The sequence below is a fragment of the Cantharellus anzutake genome (genome assembly GCF_015039405.1).
Source record: "Cantharellus anzutake strain C23 chromosome Unknown EI90scaffold_159, whole genome shotgun sequence".
Classification (NCBI taxonomy): Eukaryota; Fungi; Basidiomycota; class Agaricomycetes; order Cantharellales; family Hydnaceae; genus Cantharellus; species Cantharellus anzutake.
In genome coordinates, this window is record NW_024067109.1 from 1 (window position 1) to 19,041 (window position 19,041).

Here is a 19,041-nt window from a genome sequence, read left to right on the forward strand (position 1 = left end):
GAGTTTCAGTCTCGACTCGAAGGGAATCTTGCTCAAGGAAAGAGGACAAGGGGCTGATCACGATTTCATTCTGACCTGCCTGGGATGGAGATCGTGCTTCAGGCAAGCAGGTATCGATATGGAATGATTAGTATGCCCACCTCAAAGTCAACGGGAAAACGTCTTCTGACCGCCGCTCTGTCCTTGTAAACAGTCACGTTCTCAATGTCGAACTCGGTGGCGTTGATTTCAGCGACATTGCGAGATCCCATGCTTCCAATAAATCCGGATGCGAGATGAACAGTAGATGACTCGCAGTGGCAGTATTTATAGCTGCGGCACAGCTAAGCTGTGGCGATTGGGGAAATGCAAATTGGGTGTACACGTGGGAACCCAGGAACGACGGTGGGCATTTGCTGTGCCTGGCGGAATCTGTGGCGAGCTTGTAAGTTCTCTGGGTGCCTGCGTCGGAGTTGGGTTGTGCCCGAGAACTAGAGACAGCGGGACTTTGCATCGTGGTAAGATGGCCCAAGTTATCGATCGTCCTCTGGACTTTGGGAAAATCAACAAACCTGAGATGATTCTCAATTGACCGCGCGCTCTCCGAACTAGAGGGCGTGCTTCGCATCGCAACGACCTGCACAGCATTCACGGAAGAATGAAGGATAACGCGGAAAGTGCATTGAATGATATGTACAGTGAAGATATGGTACATCAGAGGAATCAGCATCGGAAGTTATGTACAACGAAATTAAGTATAGTACACGAGGGGAGGGGGACGCTATGACATGTAAGTTATGGTACAAGATGTCATCGTGTTAGGAATAAACCCATGCAGAAGAACCTCCCTGGTGTGAAGCGGTATTGGTGACAGCGTGTCATGCAGTTCGAACACAACGAACTTGCATTACGGTTACATTGTCGCAGAACAGGGACAGTGTTATATCGATTTCATGCCGAGGATACAACGGGGGAATTGAGACTGTCCGAACGATGGGCAATAGCCCACCACGTGTTCAAAGAGTGTCATACAGGCAGATTGGGGTGGCAGGGAGGGTTCCCAAGTGTCGTGGAAATAGCAATCAGAGGCAAAGTCATTATAACAACGAACTTAGACATCGACATCGATGTGGTGAACGGAGTTCAAGGGCAGATAGTTGGAATATGGGCTGATCCTTGGGAAGACTCAGACACGACGGGTGCGGTGCAAGAAATGAAATACTCACCGAGTTGCGCTCTAGTGAAATTAGAGTGATATCGAAGTTCGGAAATAGAAGAGCTGGGAGAGTCAACGATTCCAGTCTTTCCCATCCAACGAACATTCGAGGTAAACATGCGCAATGGAGACAAGAAAGTGATCAGATAACGATGGATGTTGCTTACGCTTTTACAGATTATCGAGTACATCGGTATGCCCTTGAGAGGGACCCTTACACCATTTAACGTGTACATTACATTGTTCACGAAGACATCGTGCGAGACTGTTGTAAATCCGGAGTTCCATATATGGCAACCCGCTTCAGCGGGTCACTCGCAACCCAGATGTAATATAGAAAGAAGAAAAGAAACTGTAACTAAAGAACATACGGTGCTAAAGCACCCATATTTATACTATGCATCGGCAATCCGGAGCTTCCTATGCGCGGTATTTACGCAAGCGCTTAGTCACATCCTCCACATTATCCTCCACATGGGGCCTCAGTTGTTCAGTCTGATAGCGGCTTACACGTGATTTCAAAACCAGCTGGCTTCAGTATAGCCACCAAGCCACCTCGCCGTTCCCCTGCATGCTGCAGGAGCTGCCGAAGTGAAACCATGAAATTTGGTCTATCCCATCGCTGTACTATCATCATAGGAAGCACAGCGCTTCGATGAATCAATGGATTGCATCTCAAATTGCTATATAATGTTGCGCTGAGTCTTCCAGTATCTGGACAGAGGAGCCACAGATTCGTACCAACACTAAAGTGACTGAGGAAACGTAAGTTTTTGATTTCCAGTTCAGGACCCCATGATGCTGAATGACATAGTATGGAAAGCTTCGTTTCTGCGTGTCCCATTTGGGAATGCCTAGAGAAATTCCCTCATGTTAAAGTAGCCGATGATGGAGACCTCTTAATCCCAACTGAACTCTCTGAAAAATTCTTTCAAATCCTTGATACAGAGGAGAGAGCGTCCATGCCTAGGCCAGTCAATGTCCCAACATCACCATTGCCACCTCTGCCATGTCCCCCCCTTCCCTCCGTCATCAATTATCAGCTATCCATACAGAAACTAGAGTCACGCAGAAACTCCATGCCAACTATCTTATTGATTGGCCTCTTGAAGCGATTGTTGAGTATCCAAGAACCACAGACTCACCAAACAAACGTATCCTCCATATTTTTCGCGTTGATCCCACCAGCCTGGTTTTACCACAGCACAACTTCCTATATGGCTTCGGGTCCCCTTGTGGCATGCATGAAAATGTTCAATGCTATGCATTGAAAGGTCAGAGTGGTGTGTACCCTCGATGCAGGGAACAACATCTAACTTGTGGGTGCCCTAATGCCCATAAATTACATGTCACGTCACTGATCCTTCTTGTTAGAACTGTCGGATTCGGACAACTCCGGAATGGAATCGGAGACTTAGCATGGAAGGACCTCGGCCTCAGCGACTCAGGCGGAGCGCTGTGCCATTGCTGGTTGTCCTAGGGGTCCCTAATTTCGGATCTAGCAGAGGGAAAGTCTCTTGGGGGAATTCATGTTGATTTCGGACTGAGGTTACAAGTTACTAGGTACATTGTATATAAGGAGGGGTCCGGAATCAAAAGGAACAAGGGTAGGACGAAAGGAGACAAAGGGAGATGGAAAGAGGAACAACACCGAGGGTCAAGTGTTTGACTCAATGGTGTTTCCCAAAGGAGGAATGAAGGGCCAAGGCCCAAGGAGGAAGGAAGGAGGATGGGAGCTGGGAATGGCTAGCTAACTGAATAGAAGGAAGCAGCAGCCCAAATAGGAATGAGGGAGAATAGCAGAATTGAAATGGACAATGCAATAGTTGCAAGGTCCGGGGTAAGTCCGGAAAGTCTGAACTCGGAGGTTAAACTCCGGAATATTGGCAAACATAATTAAATGGAATGAGCTAACCAATACAATGGGTATAAGCGGAGGTGGGGTCAAAGTCCGAGGTCGGAGCTAAGACCGGAGGTTCCGGAGACGGAGACGTGAACGGGATTCCAGAGTGGAGGTCCGGAGTCGGGAGCATAGGTTTTGCGTACTCGTCTGGAAGGTGTCGAGGTTGGGGTCGGACCCGGAATGTTCCGGAGTCGGACCGAAGGTGGTGTCCGAGCCGGAGGTGGGATAACCTCTTGGGAGTCGGCAAGGAGAAAGTGATGGAAGGGAAGTAGGGATCCGGAGTTCGTTTCGGGGTTCCGGGAGCCCGGAGCGGAGGTCGGGATTGTATGGATATGACACTTCTTTACCTAGGCCAAGGAATGAAAGTTTGCGAATTCAGTAACTTGGAACTACAGTCCATCCCTCATAGCTTAGCATGCTGTGATGATGTCAGCGCCTGGGTCTGTGATGAACATCATCTATGTTATGGAAATCCCTCAGCAGCAAAACATTTACAGCAAGATACTCTTGCGAAATATACTGCACTCCAAAAGATGGGCTGTCCTTCACCTCAGGATCTTGAAACCATTATGACTGACACTGAATGGGATGTGCTCAATGAGAAACTACGCAACAATCTTGAAAGTTGGCAGGGACGGGATCACTGTAACTCACGTTGCAGTGGATGATTGGTTCTGGAGATGGATTATGAAGATCCTCTGCACCGAGGGTCCCTTCGTGTGAGGTAGAGCATCTTTTAGAGGATTCATGCTTGATGCGATGTCTCATTATCCCCTAGGTGCGAACACTTCTCTGCTCTGCACCGAAGTCATTTCGAAGAAGTAATTGTCGGTGTCGATGCTGAATACTTTGAGGCCCTATGGTTTGATGATGAAGAGACTGTCAAAGAAATCGAGTGTATGAGCAATAGCCAGGGCTGGGGACCTGATGCTATGTGCTTGACCATTGAGAATTCCTCGTTGACCCAGACCCATTGCAGTGAGTCTAACAAGTCTACAGTATTTACATAATCTGATTCAACTCAGCTGTTGACCATCGTCTACCAAATAATCGTCGTGGAAAGCTCAAGCGAATCACATGTACCTGTATAATGCGAATTTACACACCATACAATCTTCATGATTGTCCCTATGTTGCAATCACATTTCAGGGCTCTCACACGCACCCGATCCCCCTTGCTCACACTGTTCCTGCACAATTGTGGGATCTAATCACCAGCCTGGTGAAGGGGATGGGTGCAGGTCTTGCAGATGCAATGCCCAGGCGATTTTCCCGTTACCCATCTGTCCAATATGCACTCAAGTCATTCTTCCCAGACCTTCCCCGCCCTACTTTAATGGATCTCCACCCTTCTTTGGGAAACTATGAGCACTTGCGGATTTTTATAAAGGTACAGAAACGAAAAGAATTCCCCTTTGGAACTGACTGGGAGGGTATGTTATATCTGGCATGACCTAATACTCGGGTTAGTTATACTAATGTGTATTTTTTCGCTGCCCAGGGGCTGTCCATTTTCAGTGCCAGGAAGCAAACTTCCCTCCTGAAAATCGGTATGTCTGCTGTATCAAAGAAGCCATGGCAGATCCAACAGACAAAGATCAGCGGCACTACCGCATTATCGTCTGTATGATGCGCTATATGTGTCATATCCATCCCTGGCCATCGACTTCCACTCCCTCCGATCCCTCCGGACTACCTCCATGTTAGAACAGGCGGATTCGGATGACTCGGAGTGGAATCGGAGACTTAGTGTGGAAGGACCTCGGCCTCAGTGACTCAGGCAGAGCACTGTGCCATTGCTGGTTGTCCTGGGGGTCCCTAATTTCGGATCTAGCAGAGGGAAAGTCTCTTGGGGGAATTCAAGTTGATTTCGGACTGAGGTTACAAGTTACTATGTACATTGTATATAAGGAGGGGTCCGGAATCAAAAGGAGCAAGGGTACTCCGAAAGCAGACAAAGGGAGCTGGAAGGAGGAACAACACCAAGGGTCAAGTGTTTGACTCAATGGTGTTTCCCAAGGAGGAGTGAAGGGCCAAGGCCCAAGGAGGAAGGATGGAGGATGGGAGTGGGGAATGGCCAGCTGACTGAATAGAAAGGAAGCAGCAGCCCAAATAGGAATGAGGGAGAATAGCAGAATTGAATGGAGCAATGCAATAGTTGCAAGGTCCGACATAAGTCTGGAAAGTCCAAACTTGGAAGTTAAACTCCAGAATATTGGCAAACATAATTAAATGGAATGAGCTAACCAATACAATGGGTATAAGCGGAGGTGGGGTCAAAGTCTGAGGTTGGAGCTAAGACCGGAGGTTCCGGAGATGGAGATGCAACCGGGATTCCGGAGCGGAGGTCGGGAGCATAGGTGTTGCATGTTCATCTGGAAGGTGTCAGGGATGAGGTCGGACCCGGAATGTTCTGGAGTCGGACCGAAGGTGGTGTTGGAGCCAGAGGTGGGATAACCTCTTGGAAGTCGGCAAGGAGGAGGTGGCAGAAGGGAAGTAGGACCTGGAAGTCAGGTTTGGAGTTCCGGGAGCCCAGAGTGGAGGTCGGGATTGTATGGATATGACACTCCGCTCCTTCTTCACTAACCTTGGAGCTCCCATATTCCGCAATCACCTCGGTATCCCTCGATGGTCACCACCCCCTCTTTTCAATTTATTACCTACGCCTCCCTAAGTACGGAGCCCCGAAGGCTTCCGGACAGCTCTGACGTCCGCTAGCGCACTCCTGCCTCCACTGGGCAATACACTTGCTTGCCCTGCAAGTCCACCTTCGGGCCTATCCCTCCTTTCCGTTTCTGGGTTATCACCTACCATTCCATTAACCCCGTAACCCAACTTGTCGGTAATATTCAATCGGCTAATGTTTAACCCCATTAGCTCGGCTCTGCCATTTGTGGGCCCGCCCTCGTTGTAACTATATATACTCAACTTGTACATAGGTTACACCTCAGTAATAAAATCGACTAGAGTTTACCCCCCCTTCAGTTCTGGTTGCCAGTTTAGTAAGTTAGGGCATGGATGTGTTACTTGGCACAGCGCTGAAGGAGGAGAACAGAAATCCTATAAAAGGCTGTTCTTTCTTCTGATACTTATATGTTAGTATTGGTACTTTAACTCAACCACTGTACCGTTTTGGTTGCTTTGTGTATTGATATTTGTATGTGTTACTAATTGTTTGTGTGTGTATGTAACTCTCAGGGTTCAATTCACTTGTCTACCTGATTGTTCCACACGAAAATCACGCTATAGACCTACTATTTTTAGTCGTTTCACCTCTGTCTTGTCACTTTTAACTCGGAGCGACTCCAACCGACTTGACTCAACGTCACTATTTCTTAACTTCTTCTTAACTTTTTACTGAGGGTTGATCACTTTTACTCAGATGTGATCTGAACTGCACACTTATACTAATAAAACTTAATTTTTATTAGGACGCCTTATGACCTATGAGCCAGAGCATGTAGGGGAGAGGAGTAAAGAAGGAAGAGGGGTCAGACCAGAAAATGCGGTCTTTTATACCTTTCCTAAGGGCTCTGTTTTCACATGTCACTTTACTATTTACATTGCTGAGTAATCTTATATTGAGCTTAGCAATCCTCTTATGTAAGCGATCAGCATCCCATTCTGCTTCTAGAACTTTCTGGAAGTTTTGGTGTGGGAATTAGCCAATTGCATTGCCTAACACCCATCATGACCTTGTTTACCCTTGTTTACTCACTTTATTCTAGGTCACATGTCATGGGGTTATTTGTTAGCTTAAGAGTGTAGCTTTCCGTCGGTATAAACAACAGTAAACTACGAGGATTATTTATGAAGATATGAATTTTTCAAGATTTAATTTTGAGGTTCTCCAGATTGCTTTGGCATTAGCTCATCCATTTTCCTACGATTAATTCTGGATAAATTATGCCTCGTTCCTGGACTCAAACTCTTTAGTTTCGCATTTCTAGCTCATCCGTTTTAACCACAAACTCAGGATGTTTGAGCCAGTCTTCTCTGCAAGTGTGTTTTAATCTTGTTAAATCCGTTTCTCCCTCAATTCTTCAGATTTTAACATGAAATCTTTTCGAACACAGACCTATACTTCAACTCTTTAAGACCGACAAAGATTCATATTTTTCCCTATTTTTCTCATATAAATATTTCCAATTCTTTCATCTTTTCCTCGTACCCGACCATTTTTCATTATATGAATGCCTTGATTTTCTTCCGATTTCTCTTTGTCATTCGTTTCGTACGTTCGTAAAACTATTTTCCCACGTTACCACGAATTTCTAATATTTTATTTGATACAGGAAACCTTGTTTTTGTTTTCATGTGAGTTTATTTGCTGTCTTTCTTCATTTTCTGAACCATCTTTTAATCCCTAGACTTGAAAGTTCGCGTAGATACTCAATCCATCGACTCTGTTCTTCAGTATTTTTCCGATATTTTATTTCAATTCATTTTTGTTGAGTTATGATTTTATTACTATTTTTATTTCTGGTCCGCGGAGGTTGTATGATTTTTATCCAATTTTCTGTGATGGTTTCTGGTTGTTTTAGTGTTGCAACTTTTATATTCCTACAGCGCTCCTGGCATAAGTCGCTGAGGCTGAAGCCCTCCACCACAGAGACATTCCTTCGTCTCGACCTGGTCTCTGACAATATGAGTGATCTGTTGGCCAATTGCATGTACATCCAAAGTGATATTGCGTTCAAGCGGGTGAAGGATTGGTATGAGTTTGAAATTGCAGCATGGCACCATGAACTTCGATGAAGTAGACTTCTCGATTCTTTTTTGATGGGTATCAGCTAACCTGTGAAATAGGTGTCATTGTGTGCCATGCTTTCCTGAATCATCAAACTTCCAGCATCCACTACCTCCTCTTCCGCCTCATTGACGAAATAGTTCAGGAGGACACTGGACAGTTCCTAAAATGGCACCATTTGGACTCTCCCTCAATCAAGGAGCCCCTTGGCATTTGTGTGTGGGTGGCTGATTTTCATGAAGGCCAAGCACTAGGTAAAGTCATTACTGCCTGATCCCTAAATGCCATCATAGGAATTGGTTGGTATCTTCACTACTGTGCACACCGGATACAGGAGAATTGAAGAGATCTTCATGAGCCACATCGATTCCTTAAGGACCTTTCCCCATTAGACCATCTCTCCCGGATTTTTCGAGGTTGTGCAGTCCATTGGCAAAGGGGTGTCAATGTTAGAGATGGGCGGATTCAGACAACTCCGGAGTGGAATTGGAGACTTAGCATGGAGGGACCTTGGCCTCAGCGACTCAAGTGGAGCGCTGTGCCATTGCTGTTTGTCCATTTGGTCCTTAATTTCACAGTAGGCGAGCAGGAAGTCTCTAGGGGGCATTTCAGGTCGATTTCGGACTGAGCCTCCACGAGTATGTACAAGTGCCGATATATAATGGAGGGGGCGAAAGCACAAGGAAACGAAGGGGGACTGAATTGGAACGAAGGCGTCTGAACGGGAACAAAGGGGTGACAGAAGCGGAGCGGTACCGAGGGTCATAAGGCAGAACCTATGATACGTCTGAAAGGAGGTAAGGAGGGTGAGGCCCAGAGGGGCAGGAGGATGAGGGGAAGTGGGGATGATGACTAACTGGCTAGAATGGGAAGAAGCAGTAGTCCCAATAGGGATGAGGGGAAAACGCGAGAGATACATTACAAGCGGCGAAAGTGCCGAAGATGATCCATGAAGCTCGGAGGTTGCAGAGCTTACGGAGGTGGGGTTGAAAGTCCGAGGAATATTGGCAATGGTGTTTACGTAGTATGAGGTCACAAATGCAATGGACTAAGACTGAGGTGGAGTCAAAGTCCGAGGTAGGAACTATGACGGAAGCTCGGAGCAAAGGTATGAGCGGTGCCCAAGTATGAAGTACGGGTCAGCAGTGGAAGGTCATAACTTGGCAGGAGGTTGGCGGAAGAGGACCAGAGGGAAGAGAGGGGAAGGAAGAGAGGGGAAGGAAGAGAGGGGAAGGAAGAGAGGGGAAGGAAGAGAGGGGAAGGAAGAGAGGGGAAGGAAGAGAGGGGAAGGAAGAGAGGGGAAGGAAGAGAGGGGAAGGAAGAGAGGGGAAGGAAGAGAGGGGAAGGAAGAGAGGGGAAGGAAGAGAGGGGAAGGAAGAGAGGGGAAGGAAGAGAGGGGAAGGAAGAGAGGGGAAGGAAGAGAGGGGAAGGAAGAGAGGGGAAGGAAGAGAGGGGAAGGAAGAGAGGGGAAGGAAGAGAGGGGAAGGAAGAGAGGAGAGGAGTCAGGTCCGAAGGTGGGTATCGGAGCAGATGGAGAAGAGTAGGAGGACGACGGAAGGGTGGAGGTGTTGTGAGGAGGGAGCGGAGGAGGGAGCAGAGGAGTAGGAGGAGGAGTGGGAGGAGGGTGGCGAGAGGGGTGGTGTTCGGTCCGAGGTGGTTATCGGAGCGGATGGAGGTAGGACAGGAGAGTGATGGAGGAGTGGAGGTCGCATGGGAGGTGAAGGGTGGTATGGTGCCAGGACCGAAGGTGAACATCGGAACGGACAGCGGTAGGGTAGGATTCCGGAGGTGGGGAAGGAGGAGGTCCAGAAGTCGGGTCGGGATCGGGTATGCACGGATATGACAGTCAAGGAATTTGATGCTTTGACTAAGCGTCATATGTGTCAGGGCACACCCGCCTGACCCGCCTCCACCCGGGCCCACCTCACCCGGTTCCCCTTCTCCCACCCTGCACCCCTCCTTCATACCCCTTCCCCCTCTATCCCTCTCCCACTTCCCCTTCTATTTCCATTTCTATTTCTATTTCTATTTCTACTTCACACGGACAACCTTTCCCTTATATCCATGTATTATTGACCCGCCCACGACGCACACACGACATGCCTAGCCCCGGACGACCCCGGACGGCTCTAGGGTGCAACCTAGTGTGCGCGCGTGCAGCATACACCCTCAGGATCCCCCACGGGGACACCCGGGTGACTGCGGCTGTATGCGGGGTGACGTGGCGGACCTCATGTGACCCAAGCCGCATGTATATAAACACACCTGGGGTGGGAACCGAAGAAGTAACCTTCTTCTCAACATTCCCACTTCAGGTAAGTAGCATAGTTCCCCTTTTAATAATAACTCAACATTCCCACTTCAGTCTAAGTGGCCAGGGATCGCCGTCCCGCATCGGGGCTGCCAGTACGCACGCCCAATCCATCCCCTGTGAGGTCCTCAGCACCGGACGCTACGCCCGGACTGCCTTGACCGCGGATGCGACCCTGACAATATGCTCTCACTGATGTCTCCTCATGATAGACACTACAGTGAAGCATTCCAAGCAATTCAGGCAGGAGGGAAAAAAGCAAAAGGTAGTGTGTCACTTCTCCATTGAGCACCCACTAAAGACAGTACAGATTGGTTGGAGGATAAAATCCAGCGACAATTTGTCTTTCCTGCCATATGCAAAGCTAAGAACTTCATTCCAGACACAGTTTGGGAGGCAGGTGACAGGAATGACAATGTGAGCGAAGGACTTCACCATCAAATCAATCAGACAGGGACATCATGGACATTAGTTGGAGGAATCCAGTCTGGGTACATGTTTGATCAAACTCGCAAGCAAGAACAAACACTTCAAGTAGCTTTTGGCATTAGACCTTCATATGGGGTTCAAGGAGATTCAGAATGGCTGGTGAAGAGTATGAGTCGCAAACGTGAGCATGATTTTTCAGGACAAAATGATTTTATCTAGCAATATTTGTAGATTCGAAGAAGCTCCGAGGCCAGCAAGAACGATGACCTAATACAATGTTCTCAGTGCAAGTGACTGCTATAGCTGAGGGTGCTATTTCAATGCCATGCAACCCTGAGCCAGCAAATGCTGGCAATTTGTCAGCTGAAATCCCCACTTTCAATTTCACTTCGTGAGTGTTGATTCCTCCTATCAGACTATCTTGATAGTGATATATACAAAATCTGCAGCACAAAACATTTGCAGGTGGATGCATGTGTAGTTCATTACCTTCCATGTCAGATTGCACCATGAGTAGTTACCATCCTGTTCAATTTGAACACCACAAAATAAGAGATAAATGAATCGTTTGATCAGTGCAGGGATATAGAAGCTCAGGATAAGACAGACCCAAATGTGGACTATATATTTACCCAGCATGCATGCCAGTGTATGTACATATGAGCCAACTGTCAGGGACAGCTCCGAAAGTGGCGAGGTCCCGGCGCGAGGGACTCAATGGGGCAGGTGTCGGCTATGTGTAGCAGCGGTCCCGTCGCGGGGTGAGCGTCCCCAACCACTTAGGCTGAAGTGGGAAGTTGAGTTATCATTAAAAGGGAAAAGCTATGGTACTTACCTGAAGTGGGAAGTTGAGAAGAAGGCTGCTTCTTCTGTTCCCACCCCAGGCGCTATTATATACATGCAGTTAGGGTCACGTGGAGGAAGCCACGTCATCTCCACACACAGCCACACCTCCCTGGGTGTCTCTGCGGGAGATCCCAGAGGTGGCTGCTCAGTAGGCAGGAGTGTGCATGGTGCATGCGGCGATCAGGGGAATGGGGTTAGGTATGTAGTGGTACATGGAGAAAAGGGAAATCGACCATAGAACAGAAATAGAGAGAAAGGGGGAAAGTGAGAAAGGAGGGATGGGGAGTGATAGTGGGGAAGCAGAGTAGGGCAGTATGGCGCGGGGTGCGGTGCAGGGTCAGGCGGGTGTGCCCTGACATCACCCCCCCCTTAAGCTGCTTTGCCTCGAAGCGGCTGGGCGGTTCTCCTTCTCTCTCCCAGGGCGTGGGGGTGCATTTGATGGAACTCCTCAACTAGGTCGGAGGCGTGGGTCAGGTGGTTGCGTGTGAGCCATTGGTTTTCCGAGTGTGGCCAGCCTGTGTACTTTACCAGGTACCAGAGTTTTCGGCGTAGCCACTTAGAGTCCAGGATTTTCTCAACTTCATATTCCTCTTCTCCATTTACAAGGTCTGGGCCCGGGCGGGGGTCAGCGGGGTGTTCCGCGATTTCATCAGGGCGGTGCGGTCTGATGTTCGTCACAGATACAACTGGGTGGATCCCTCTTTGTCGGGCGGTGAGCCAGAGTTTGACGGTGGTGGGGGAGACGACTTTAACGATTGTGAAGGGGCCAGTCCATTTATGGTCTAGCTTCTTGGTTGGGCGATCAGTTGTGTAATTCTGGGTGCTGAGCCAGACCCGGTCACCTTCTTGGTACATAGGGGCCGCCTCACGGTTCCGGTCATAGTAGCAGGCCATCTCATCCGCTGTGTGCTCTAGCGCCGCTTTCGCCTCTTCCTGCATCTTCATCATCCTCGATGAGAAGGCGTCAGCGGCTTCTACCTCAGATGTGCATGTGGGCTCTGTCCCCATCCTGGGGTGTTGGCCAGTATCGAGCTCAAAAGGGGTACAGCGAGTGGAGGAGTGGATGCAGTTGTTATAGGTGAACTCCACTAGCAGGAGCCAGTCCGCCCAATCATCTTGGCAGTGGTTAACAAATACCCGAAGGTAGGCTTCCACTTCTTGGTTTACTTGTTCCGTCTGCCCATCTGTTTGGGGGTGATAGGGGGTCGAAGGGGTGAGCTTGACACTGAGGAGGTCCGCAAGTTCTTTCGAGAAGTGTGAGACAAAGGCGCTCCCTCTGTCACTGAGGATTTCTTCTGGGAGGCCGTGGTGCTTCTAGACGTGTTCAAGGAAAAGCCGTGCGATTCCTGCTGAGTCCACTGTCATCACTGTTGGGATTGCATGGATGCGTTTGGATAGATGATCCACTACGACCAGCATGGCATTGTAACCCTTTGACTTGGGGAGTTCTCCAATCATGTCCACCAAGATCACTTGCCAGTGGCGAGCAGGGATCTTGTTCGGGATGAGCTTCCCCACTTTATGGGAGGGGAAGGATTTGACATGGTTGCAGGTGTCACATCCACGTACGTATCGCCTGACATACTCCGCCATCCGTGGCCACCAGTAGTCGTGGGAGACGAGTTCCAGGGTTTTCCACTGCCCGGGTGCCCCGTTTCCCGTGCATCATGGTGCAACTGCACCAAGTCATGGCGGAGTTGTGGGTCTTTCGGCACGTTGTAGGAGAAATAACGGCCACACTATGGAAACCCATTATGGAAATATGCCAGATAAATCACAAAACCTCATACGACAAGTAGATATGAGAACATAGAAGGACCTGAATTTTAACGAATTTTACGAATTTTTACGAATTATTATGACTATACACGATAAATCGAAAGAAAGAAAAATAACAAAAATACTTCAAGCTTACCATCAACGAGACGGAATTCTCGGGGGAATTTATAGCAAATATTAAACCAAGAATTAGGACAATCGACCAAGATTTGACTATAAAAATAATCAGAGAACCTCCACGGAAACTACTTTCCCACGTCCGCACATGTAGCAAGGATGGAAGTACCACGGAACAAAGATTCCTCAGGAACTAATGCAAAAGTCAAAGTCGTGTTTATAATAGGAAATGTAGATGTCACCCAAACGGAACCAATGAGAGTAATTACAGGGGAAACTACCCATAAACGACGGAGATATGACTAAAACTCCTGCAAAACGAGGACAATGTCTAAAAAGCAAGCGCGAAGATTAACTAGTAACGACCGAGACAAGCTTGATAGCCCATTAGAAAGGAAAGGATCTACTCTTAATCCTCCCAAATTTTCATAATAAAAGGATCATGCGTTAATGAGAAATCCAATAACGGGAATAGCGACATCAAAAGTCCGAGCTCAGGGACAAGACGATGATTGCGTAGGATCCATAATTAAAACATACAACGAAATTTACACGGAAATTATGAAAAATAGGAAACTATAGTTATGCAAATTCTCAGCCCAAACGGTCCAGCCGTTGTGAAGTTATACCCATGATGGGAATATAGGAATCCGCATCATGTGTAATGACACGTGAGGGTGGCGATGCGCAGGGAACCGGCCGTCGGAACCGAGATCCGCACTTCAGCAGATCGCGAAGACCAATTTCCGTCCAAATAAGGAAGAGCCCGGTCAAAACAAAGCATGGAAAGTGCAAAACAACCTTAGATCATGAGGGAAAAATCTGAAATAAATCACAGAAGCCCATATGAAAGAAATAAACACCCGCGCATATCATAAATCCCGAACAAATAAACGAAAACGGCTCCCGCATACGAACGACGCACGTGATTACCAAATGTGCGCGCGAATCTTTGCTAACTCAACGAATACCAGGAAATAGGACACAATATTAGTACCATTGGAAAGGTGGGAATAAATGAAAATTTATGATACTAAGAACGTGAGAAAACATCCAGAAATGAATGAGATACAAGGACATGAAGTTAGAAACCTGAAAATGCGCGGGAAAACAGCTTCAAGAGGTCCAGAGTCCTAAATAAAATAGATAAAAATATGATATCTTCAAGGACAACCTACTATAACAACCAACGATACATATGGAGGATTAGGATGTGATAATACAAAAGGAAATCAGAGAATATGAACAAAATTCATGAAAACCACTAAACTACGACGGACCATGGCGGGAATTTTAGGGAACGATATTCTAATGAGGTGGAGAGCTATAACACATTCGTTTGAGTAATTCTTGACTACTAGCAACTTTTTCTTTCAGTTTCAAACCTGAATAATTCACTCATTTACCATTTCAGTCTCATTTTAACTAAATGTCACTAAATAAAAATGGAATAAATCAGCTGAAGGTCTCAGCACAGCCGTACGCATAGTAATGCGAAGTTTGAATTCAGAATCATCGAGTCATAGCAAATTTAATGGTATATATATAGAATTTGAAATAGGTAACTGCGGCAAATGCAGTGCAGCCAAGTTCTAATTAACCATTAAAATAGCTTAGGCGAGGGAGGACAATAAGAATTCTAGGCGCAGTCTGACCGCAGTAGAACCGCAGTTCAGCGCAGCAAAAGCACAGTAGAACTATAGCATGAAAATTTCATTTTTATTCAGTTTGAGAAAAATACACTGTAAATAAATCCTGTAAATAGAAGGTAGAGCGTGAAAAAGGAAGGCGACCCAAGGAGTATAAAAGGGAGACCCTTTCTGCGACTTTTCGCCCCCCTCAGAGAAGTAAGAAAATAGAGTATTATTTTTCTCAAGCATTTCTGGTTGTCACTCCAGTGCGAAAAAGTGATATACAGTTAAGATTGCCACTGTAGTAAAAGGCAGCAATTAAGGAGAGAAATATTAAGTAGATATTTCAACAGGAGAGCTGGTTAACACTCCAGATTTCAAAGTGTAAACACAAAACAGTTATTTTGCTACTGTTAAAACAAGCGATAAAATAAAGACAAAAATAAAACGAACTCAAGGGACACTCCAGACACCATCCAAATTCATTAACTGAATAGAATCTTTGAAACTTCACCAAGTAGAAGATTAAATTCAAGTTTAAATCCAAATTAAACAACGCTACACAGAATTACACCTAGACAAATTAATAAATTTCAATAAAGAAACAGCTCCGCAGGGCTCGGTTTATCTGTAGGTCAATTCCCAGGAACTTTAAAACTAACCCATAAAAATAGAATTAGCCAAAACACTCGGATTGGTACTTTATTTACAATAAATAACACTAGTACACTTCCCCATCCTAACTAAAGAACCAGGGAACAGCTTGGTGGTGGTCTCGTTTGAACCTCCCAACTGACCTTCCTTCGTTCTCTCCTTCAACGTATACCTTTCCTCTGTACAGAACCAGCTCTCCTTGCTTCTCCCACTCATCTGACCTCAGCGTGCCTTCCCCAAGTTCTCGCATCACCTTCACCACCTTCTCATCTAGGTCCTTTGCCCTGCTGATCCTCTCAAGGATAGTCATCTCTTCGCCCTCCACTAAGACCACCTCCACCGCGCGGGCCTCGAACCAGGCAGGTTGGAGGAGAGTCAGCCCTTCGTTGTCGTCTTTACCCTTTGGGTGGTCAGCACGGCATGAGAGCACGTTGGGTTTTCCCATGAGTTTCCTGGGGCGGTGGATGAGGGTGAAGTGGAACTGGGAGAGGAAGAGTGACCACTGCGCTTGGTGCCGGTTCAGCTGTTGCACAGTGCGGAAATATCCTAGGTTGCGGTGGTCAGTGTAGACATCCACTTTCTCCTCTGCTCCTTGTAGGAAGTGCCGCCATTCCTCGAGGGTGCTGTAGGAGAAATAACGGTCACACTATGGAAACCCATTATGGAAATATGCCAGATAAATCACAAAACCCATACAACAAGTAGATATGAGAAAATAGAAGGACCTGAATTTTAATGAATTTTTACGAATTTTTACGAATTATTATGACTATACGCGATAAATTGAAAGAAAGAAAATTAGCAAAAAATACTTCAAGCTTAGCATCAACAAGACGGAATTCTCGGGGGAATTTATACCAAATATTAAAGAAAGAATTAGGACAATCAACCAAGATTTGACTATAGAAACAATCAGAGAACCTCCATGGAAACTACTTTCCCATGTCTGCACACGTAGCCAAGGATGGAAGTACCACAGAACAAGGATTCCTCAGGAACTAATGCAAAATTCAAAGTCGTGTTTATAATAGGAAATGTAGATGTCCCCAAAATGGACCCAATGAAAGCAATTACAGGGAAAACTATCCATAAACGACGGAGATATTACTAAAACTCCTGCAAAACAAGGACAACGTTTTAAAAGCAAGTGCGAAGGCTAACCAGTAACGACCGAGACAAGCTTGATGGCCCATTAGGAAGGAAGGGATCTAATCTTAATCCACCCAAATTTTCATAATAAAAGGATCATGCATTAATGAGATATCCAATAACGGGAATAGCGACATCCAAAGTCCGAGCTCAGGGAAAAGACGATGTTTGCGTAGGATCCATAATTACAACATACAAAGAAATTTACACGGAAATTATGAAAAATAGGGAACTATAGTTATGCAAATTTTCAGCCCAAATGGTCCAGTCGTTGTGAAGTTATACCCATGACGGGAATATAGAAATCCGCATCATGTTTAATGACACGTGAGGGTGGCAATGCGAAGGGAACTGGCCGTCGGAACCAAGATCCGCACTTCAGCAGATCGCGAAGACCAATTTCCATCCAAATAAGGAAGAGCCTGGTCAAAACAAAGCACGGAAAGTGCAAAACAACCTTAGATCATGAGGGAAAAATCTGAAATAAATCACAGAAGCCCATATGAAAGATATAAACACCTGCACATATCATAAATCCCGAACAATTAAACAGAAACAGCGCCCACATACGAACGACTATGGGAACAATGCATGTGATTACCGAATGTGCGCGCGAACTTTTGCTAACTCGACGAATACCAGGAAATAGAACACAACTTTAGTACCATTGGAAAGGTGGGAATAAATGAAAATTTATGATACCAAGAACGTGAGAAACCATCCAGAAATGAATGAGATACAAGGACATGAAGTTAGAAACCTGATAACGCGTGGGAAGACAGCTTCAAGAGGTCCAGAGCCCTAAATAAAATACATAAAAATATGATATCTTCGAGGACGACCTACTATAACAACGAACAATACATATGGAGGTTAGGATGTGATAATACAAGGGGGAATCAGGGAAGATGAACGAAATCCACGAAAACCACTAAACTACGATGGACCATGGCGGGAATTTTAGGGAACGATATTCTAATGAAGTGGAGAGCTATAATACATTCGTTTGAGTAATTCTTGACTACTAGCAACTTTTTCTTTCGGTTTTAAACCTGAACAATTCACTCATTTACCATTTCAAGTCTCATTTTAACTAAATGTCACTGAATAAAAATGGAATAAATCAGCTGAAGGTCTCAGCGCAGCCGCACGCATAGTAATGCGAAGTTTGAATTCAGAATCACCGAGTCATAGCAAATTTAATGGTAAATATGAGGAATTTGAATTAGGAAAACTGCAACAAATGCAGCACAGTCAAGTTTTAATTAACCATTAAAATAGCTTAGGCGAGGAAGGACAATAAGGATTCTAGGTGCAGTCTGACTGCAGTAAAGCGCAGTAGAACTATAGCGTGAAAATTTCATTTTTTATTCAGTTTGAGAAAAATACACTGTAAATAAATCCTGTAAATAGGAGGTAGAGCGTGAAAAAGGAAGGTGACCCAAGGAGTATAAAAGGGAGACCCTTTCTGCGACTTTTCGCCCCCTCAGAGAAGTAAGAAAATAGAGTATTATTTTTCTCAAGCATTTCTGGTTGTCACTCCAGTGCGAAAAAGTGATATACAGTTAAGATTGCCACTGTAGTAAAAGGCAGCAATTAAGGAGAGAAATATTAAGTAGATATTTCAACAGGAGAGCTGGTTAACACTCCAGATTTCAAAGTGTAAACACAAAACAGTTATTTTGCTACTGTTAAAACAAGCAATAAAATAAGACAAAAATAAAACAAACTCAAGGGACACTCCAGACACAATCCAAATCCATTAACTGAGTAGAATCTTTGAAACTTCACCAAGTAGAAGATTTAATTCAAGTTAAATTCCAAATTAAACAACGCTACACAGAATTACACCTAGACAAATTAAGAAATTTCAATAAAGGAACAGCTCTGCAGGGCTCAGTTTATCTGTAAGTCAATTCCCAGAAATTTTAGACTAACCCATAAAAATAGAATTAGCCAAAACACTCGGATTGGTACTATATTTACAACAAATAATACTAGTACACTTCCCCATCCTAACTAAAGAACCAGGGAACAGCTTGGTGGTGGTCACATTTGAACCTCCCAACTGACCTTCCTTCATTCTCTCCTTCAGTGCGCTGTAAGCGGGCTAGGGATCTAACCCACTAGGAAAACAGGAAAGGATGGGGACTGGATTGGTATCGAAAAGAGGGGATGGAAATGGAAATGGTCCGGTGTGTTACGGTGCGTGGTGTGCTCTAATCAATCTCTTACCCACCTCTCTGGGTGACACTAAGGCAAGGACTAATCTAGAGG

General features: G+C 45.9%; 3 protein-coding genes across 3 annotated transcripts; 2 read left to right on the forward strand and 1 right to left on the reverse strand.

Moving 5' to 3' along the window:
- EI90DRAFT_480799 (uncharacterized protein) lies at positions 1–983 on the reverse strand. Its single transcript, XM_039067681.1, has 3 exons — positions 552–983; positions 141–485; positions 1–79 (listed from the first exon to the last, which is right to left on the reverse strand). The coding sequence occupies exons 1-2, from the start codon at positions 707–709 to the stop codon at positions 194–196; spliced, it is 450 nt and encodes a 149-aa protein (XP_038908409.1). The 5' UTR covers positions 710–983; the 3' UTR covers positions 1–79; positions 141–193.
- On the forward strand, positions 638–1,320 carry EI90DRAFT_3091135 (uncharacterized protein). The gene is given in 3 exon segments (XM_039062372.1): positions 638–1,001; positions 1,012–1,154; positions 1,206–1,320. The coding sequence occupies 3 exon segments, from the start codon at positions 973–975 to the stop codon at positions 1,232–1,234; spliced, it is 201 nt and encodes a 66-aa protein (XP_038908410.1). The 5' UTR covers positions 638–972; the 3' UTR covers positions 1,235–1,320.
- A 3,033-nt stretch (positions 1,321–4,353) lies between these two features.
- On the forward strand, positions 4,354–4,551 carry EI90DRAFT_2948989 (uncharacterized protein; the record flags this gene model as incomplete). The annotated part of the gene is made up of 1 exon (XM_039055381.1): positions 4,354–4,551. One exon carries the CDS (start codon positions 4,354–4,356, stop codon positions 4,549–4,551), a length of 198 nt encoding a protein of 65 aa, XP_038908411.1.
- Between the last annotated feature and the right edge of the window lie 14,490 nt (positions 4,552–19,041).

Excerpts from the sequence above, each read along its gene's own strand:
- EI90DRAFT_480799 (XM_039067681.1), bottom strand. The coding sequence starts at position 709 with ATGCTGATTCCTCTGATGTACCATATCTTCACTGTACATATCATTCAA. Across the intron at positions 486-551 it reads TCAATTGAGAATCATCTCAG|TCCCGCTGTCTCTAGTTCTC; the intron begins GTTTGTTGATTT and ends CACGATGCAAAG.
- EI90DRAFT_3091135 (XM_039062372.1), top strand. The coding sequence starts at position 973 with ATGGGCAATAGCCCACCACGTGTTCAAAG. Across the intron at positions 1,155-1,205 it reads AGTTGGAATATGGGCTGATC|CGAGTTGCGCTCTAGTGAAA; the intron begins CTTGGGAAGACT and ends TGAAATACTCAC.